This window comes from Armigeres subalbatus, unplaced genomic scaffold (genome assembly GCF_024139115.2).
Source record: "Armigeres subalbatus isolate Guangzhou_Male unplaced genomic scaffold, GZ_Asu_2 Contig1137, whole genome shotgun sequence".
Classification (NCBI taxonomy): domain Eukaryota; kingdom Metazoa; phylum Arthropoda; class Insecta; order Diptera; family Culicidae; genus Armigeres; species Armigeres subalbatus.
This window is the reverse complement of record NW_026941888.1, coordinates 7,730-13,914: the sequence shown is the minus strand read 5'-3', so window position 1 is coordinate 13,914 and position 6,185 is coordinate 7,730. Positions and strand designations below refer to the sequence as shown.

General features: G+C 44.3%; 2 protein-coding genes across 2 annotated transcripts; both read left to right on the top strand.

Annotated features, from left to right (window-relative positions):
- Positions 1–235: 235 nt before the first annotated feature.
- LOC134202293 (uncharacterized) lies at positions 236–2,785 on the top strand. Its single transcript, XM_062677323.1, has 2 exons — positions 236–521; positions 813–2,785. The coding sequence occupies exons 1-2, from the start codon at positions 236–238 to the stop codon at positions 2,783–2,785; spliced, it is 2,259 nt and encodes a 752-aa protein (XP_062533307.1).
- A 61-nt stretch (positions 2,786–2,846) lies between these two features.
- LOC134202292 (uncharacterized) lies at positions 2,847–3,244 on the top strand (the record flags this gene model as incomplete). Its single annotated transcript, XM_062677322.1, has 1 exon — positions 2,847–3,244. A coding segment is annotated over exon 1 (398 nt), but the record flags the coding sequence as incomplete, so codon positions are not given.
- Between the last annotated feature and the right edge of the window lie 2,941 nt (positions 3,245–6,185).

The following is a 6,185-nucleotide window of genomic DNA, read 5'->3' as shown; positions in this document are numbered from 1 at the left end:
CCTTATCCCCCCTCGGTTAACGTGTTTATGAGCTGTGAGCTGTGCTGTTGGACGTCTGGCATTATCGATCAACAATTGGAGTCCCAGTGTTCCTGCTTTGTTTATGAGGATTGGTGACGCATTTCACTGTGCCAGGTAAATACACCGAGTATATGCCTGCCGAAGCTTGGAATCACGTGGATTACTACACCATTCGTCTCTCTTTCCGTTACGTGTGCGAGTAACTCCAATCATCATGGCACCCCGTAAGCTGACATCGTTGAAGGCTTTGGTCGTGAAGCTGGGTGAAATTCAAGCTGACCTGGACGATATTTGGAAGTTCGTTCAACGTTACGATGAGGCCACCACCGCGACTGATGTCAACATGCGCTTAGAGAGGATTGGCGAACTTTGGGAGAAGTATGGCGAGACGTTGGTGGAGATCAAATGCCACGACGACTACGACGAGGATGAGGATGTGCGACTGCCGCAGATCAAGCTGCAGTCATTCAACGGCGATATCGACGAGTGGATTAGTTTCCGTGACTTATTCACTTCCTTGATCCACTGGCGGACTGATCTACCGGAGGTGGAAAAATTTCATTATTTGAAGGGGTGTCTTCAGGGGGAACCAAAGGCTCTAATCGATCCATTAAAGATAACGCAGGCTTATTATAAGATCGCGTGGTATGCGCTTACAAAGCGCTATAACAATAATAATAAGCTTAGGAAAAGACAGATTCAGTCCTCTTTACTCTTCCTTCGCTTTCTAAGGAGTCAGTTTCGGAGTTGCACGTTCTAGTTGAGAGGTTCGAAAAAATTGTGCACACTAGATCAGGTTATCGAACCAGCGGAGTATAAGGATCTCCTGCTAGTCAATCTTCTCACCAATCGTTTGGATCCGGTGACCCGCCGAGGTTGGGAGGAGTTTTCATCCACGAAGGAGCAGGATACTTTGGAGGATCTGACGGAGTTTCTGCAGCGAAGGATACGTGTTCTCGAGTCGCTTCCAACGAAGGCGGCTGAGTCTAGGGGTGTTCAATCGTGGCAGCAACAACCCCAGAGGCAGAAGCAGTCCACAGCGAAGGCCAGTTACAGCACGATGCAGTCATCGTCAGGAGCACGATGTGTGGCATGTAAGGAGAGCCACTACCTCCATCAATGTGGCGTGTTCCAACGAATGTCGGTGGCTGACAGAGATGCCCTGCTGAAAACCCACTTCCTCTGCAGGAATTGTTTCCGAGTGGGTCATTTGTCCAAGGAGTGCCAGTCCAAGTTCAATTGCAAGAATTGTAAGGGTCGTCACCACACTTTGGTGTGTTTCAGGTCGGAGAAGGATAGTTCTGCAAAGGTCGCAGCGGTTGCTAGGGGCAACCATCCTTCAATCCCAAAGGAGTCCTCTGGAGTCAACGAAGCTTCTGGTTCGGGTTCCTCTCAGGTGGTCAATATGGCGGCCACCGAAATTTCGGTTTCTGGTGCGGCTCAACAATATTCTTCGCAAGTTTTGCTGGCAACTGCGGTTATCGTCGTGGAAGATGATCAAGGTGGAAGGTTTCCTGCTCGCGCTTTATTGGATTCGGGCTCAGAGAGCAACTTCATCACGGAGCGACTGACTCAACGGATGAAGACCCAACGAGAAAAGGTGGATATATCGGTGCGAGGAATCGGTCAAGCAGGAACCAAGGTCAAATACAAAATACAAGCGGTGGTGCGGTCGCGAGTTTCTCCTTTCTCGCGAGCACTGGACTTTCTCGTTCTTCCCAACGTAACGGTGAATCTGCCAACTGCTACAATGCGCACGGATGGTTGGTCGATACCCCCAGGAATCAAACTGGCAGATCCCGCTTTCTTCTTGTCCAGTAGAGTCGACTTGGTACTCGGTATCGAATCATTTTTCGATTTCTTCGAAACCGGTCAAAGAATTAACCTAGGCAACCAATTGCTGACGCTGAACGAATCGGTTTTCGGATGGGTGGTGTGTGGAGGTTTATCCTATTCTCATCAGGATCTGCACATTACCTGCAACGCTTCCGCAACAGAGAAACTGGAATCTCTAGTTGCCCGGTTCTGGTCTAGCGAAGAGGTTGGTTCGGTCAAGGTACTCTCACAGGAGGAAAAACGATGTGAGGACCTATTCCAAAATACAGTCCAACGGAATCCCGATGGCAGGTACACGGTTACACTACCAAAGGAGGAAGGCGCTCGTCAAAGGTTGGGCGAATCCAAGGACATTGCGGTCCGGCGTCTTCATGGTACGGAGCGACGCCTGGCAAGGAATGCCAACCTGCACAAAAGCTACCACGATTTTATGGAGGAATACGAGTCGATGGGACACATGGAGAAGGTCGAAGGGGCGGCCTTAACAACAAAACAGCGGTGCTTTTTACCGCATCATCCCGTTTTCAAGGAGGACAGCACTACAACCAAGGTCAGGGTGGTGTTCGATGCCTCCTGCTCAACATCGTCCGGCGTATCGCTCAACGACGTGCTGCTGACTGGACCGGTAATACAGGATGATCTCAGATCAATCATTATGCGAAGCCGTACCAAGCAAGTAATGCTCGTTGCTGACGTCGAGAAGATGTTTCGGCAGATTTGGGTTAACCCGGAAGATAGGTCTCTACAGTGTATCCTGTGGCGCTCAGATCCTCAGAACAACATTAGCGTGTATGAACTCAAGACCATTACTTACGGTACCAAACCGGCGCTGTATTTGGCCACAAGAACCCTCAAACAGCTGGCGTTGGATGAAGAAACGGCATATCCTCGGATCACGTGCGACGAGCGAAGACACTTATATGGATGATGTCGTCACGGGAGCAGATACGGTAGAAGAAGCCTATGAGTTGCGAAGACAGCTGAGTGAAATGACGGAAAGAGGCGGTTTCAGACTTAGGAAGTGGGCATCCAACAGTCCCAAGGTCTTGGAGGGGCTTCCTGAAGACAGTTTAGCAATTCAAGCGGGGGACGGAATCAACTTGGACCCGGATCCGTCCATCAAAACCCTCGGGCTCATCTGGATGCCGAAGAGTGATAAGCTGAAGTTCAGCTTCTACATTCCCTCGGTGCGACCAAGGCAGCAGTTCAGTAAAAGAGAGGTACTCTCGGTTATAGCAACGCTATTCGACCCTTTAGGATTGCTCGGGGCAGCAATCACAACTGCAAAAATTTTGATGCAGTTGCTGTGGAAATATAGGGACGAAGACGATCGTGCGCTGGACTGGGACCAGCCCATACCTTCGACGGTGGGTGAGATGTGGACGAAGTTAGTTGTCCAGCTTCCTCTGTTGAACGAAGTCAGGATTGATCGCTATGTCATCGTTCCCGCAGCAGTTTCCACAGAGATTCACTGCTTTTCGGATGCCTCCGAGAAAGCATATGGTTGTTGCATTTACGTAAGAAGTGTAGATGCAGCAGGAAGAATAAAGGTGTGTCTTCTTTCATCGAAATCACGCGTGGCACCCTTGAAATGCCAAACTATCCCTCGTTTGGAGCTGTGCGGCGCAGTTTTGGCGGCAGAACTCCTTATAACGGTTCTGGGAAATCGAAGTAGGTCGCGAAAGAAGTCGGACGCAAAAATGTCTAAACGCGTCAATTATCTCGGGTTTTGAAGAAAATTTTAAATTCAGCTTATTGCCATTAACCTAGAGTTTGAATGACATTCGAAGACTACGGTGTTAAAGGATTCCATTCGCCGTTCGACGACGAAATAGAAATTCGAAGGATGCGCATTGATGGCAGCATCAGTTCCGGAGGCAGTATGAAGACTACAGCGGGGACAACTAAGATGAATTTAGAATCCAGGGAGCGGTGGGGAAGATGGTTTCGGACAAAAGAATGCTATCATCGAACCGAACCGAACCGATGTCCGGATGTATTATGGGACCTTATTTTGCCCAGTTTCGAATTATGATTCCATGGGGTCATGGACTGTAAGTCGTTGTTAGTGAGTGGTAAGTACCTTCATTAATAAAGGTGAGTGAAACATTGTAATCAAATATACTATATTAACAATATAGTTCACTCTGGTTGATTCCAACGGACAACACAGTAGCGACGCGGTGTCACAAAGGGCAAGCAATGTAATAAAGAGACCTTCCGAGGGGTGCTTAAAAGTAGAATGCAATATGCAGTATAACATGTCGAAATAATAGGCTAGAAATTATCCTTTGACCCCATTTTGATACCTTAGTTTGAAAAAAAAAAATAAAAAAAAAATTAATTCAAATAGTTAAACATTATAAATTAAGTGTAATTTTTGCAATTATGGCACCCCTTGGCTATCGTTTTCAGGCGTTGGTTGCCCTTTGTGACGCAGGATGGTGTGATTATGCTGTCCGTTGCCTAATATATGGAGATTTATGAAGTGAGCTATATTGTTGATATATTATATTTGTTGTAATATGACAAAAAATAATATCGTAGGGTACAGCGGCGGGAAGCCGGAATTTCACTTCTCATAGTAACCGAAATCTAAAAAATGCTGTATTTCGTTGCAATTTACGGGTTGAAGGAGTTGAGGAGATATTTATATTTGTAAAATGTATACGTACCCTATATTTTTATATAATCAAACACATTTTCTGGAAATCCTTGGCGTTTGCACGTAAGGCGATACATAATATTAATATACATTGTTTAGATTGTATTCTTTAAGAGTTCATTCGTAAACCGTCTAAGACGAGTTGAGTGCTGTCCATTTGATTCCGCCAGTTAATTTTCGTTATCTTTGCAGATACGTGTTTCGACCACAACTGTGTGGTCGTCTTCAGTGTCTTGTACTTGACTCGACTTACAAGTACAAGACACTGAAGACGACCACACGGTTGTTGTCGAGATACGTGTCTGCAAGGATAACGAGGGTTGACTGGTGGAGTTGGGTGGACGGTGCTTAGTTCGTCTTAGACAGTTTAATACATTCCACTAAAAGAGCTTAATATATTTTTCTGAGTTCATTCGTAGTTTTTATTGCGATTGGTGGTGTTTTATGATTAATAGAATCTGTTCCTCCTCTTTCCTACTTTGTATCGTAAATAAATGTTATTATCCATTTTATTCCTTCCTGTTGCACCAATGACTAGGGAGTGGCAAGATGTGGCCTTAAAGGACCCTACTCATCCAAAAAATCAGGTCGCACATAGTAATTTTTCTTTTGTAAAATCGGTTACCAGTAGAACAGATTCACTTGAGCTTTATTGTCACGTTAAAAATTGAACTAGTTACGTCTAGGTTGTTCGGCCTCGAGTAAAACTGAAATTTATTTGATTTCCAATCTGAATACACAGCTGATGTTGATCACTTACTTTTCATATAAATTGAAAATGCACCTGTGTAAATAAAATAGCAGTTCTATGATCAAATGTCAGCAGTAACTAATTGATTATTCTCCGTTATCAGGCAAACAAAAATAATACAATACACACATTTTTTTTCAATGCGAGCTTCTTTGGAAGAATAAAACACGATACAACTCTGTGGATGAAATTTCCTTTTTCAAATCTATTCTATTTTTTATTTTATTTTTTCTTCTTTCTATTCCAATTCACCTTTTGACCCAAGTGGAAAAAAACAATAACGCGATGCAAATATGTATCGTAGGTACTTTAAGCTGAAATAAAAGTGAAGAATTGCTCACCTTGAGCAATTGATTGTTTATTCTCGCGTAGGATGAACAATAAGGAAAATGAAGGAATTTTATACAAAATTATTCGAGCACAAGAAACATGATTTTACTAGTAACGTGTAATTTCGCAAAAAAAATTGTTTGGTAAACCATTCAACTCAAAAGACACCAAAATTAAGAAACTTCCTAGACAGCCGATGTGTTTTCGCTTAGCATGCTATTCGGTAAGAACGTCAAGTCAAACATAAATTTCTACTGTGATTAGTACAAACTTAAAAGATCGATCACGAGATTCGGAAAATTTTGTTCGGTTTTATGAGGTTTGTAAGCAAATTAATGATTGCGCTTTACATCGCGTTTTTGTTTTGTTACAATGAAAATACACGTCACACCCGGCATTCCGTTTACCAAAACGAACCCCGCCACACTGCCTTTCCCATTCATCCAAAATCCCAGTGGTTATTCGTGGAAGTGCAGATGACTCGTCGGCTTCCATTCAAGCGAGTAATCACGTCAACATTTTCCTACCCATTCCTTAATTGATCTGCATTCGGACACGGCCGGCGCTGGTATTGCTTAATTT

Coding starts and splice junctions, on each gene's coding strand:
- LOC134202293 (XM_062677323.1), top strand. CDS start 236: ATGGCACCCCGTAAGCTGACATCGTTGAAGGCTTTGGTCGTGAAGCTG. Junction 522..812: donor CGACGAGTGGATTAGTTTCC/GTGACTTATTCA, acceptor TGTGCACACTAG/ATCAGGTTATCGAACCAGCG.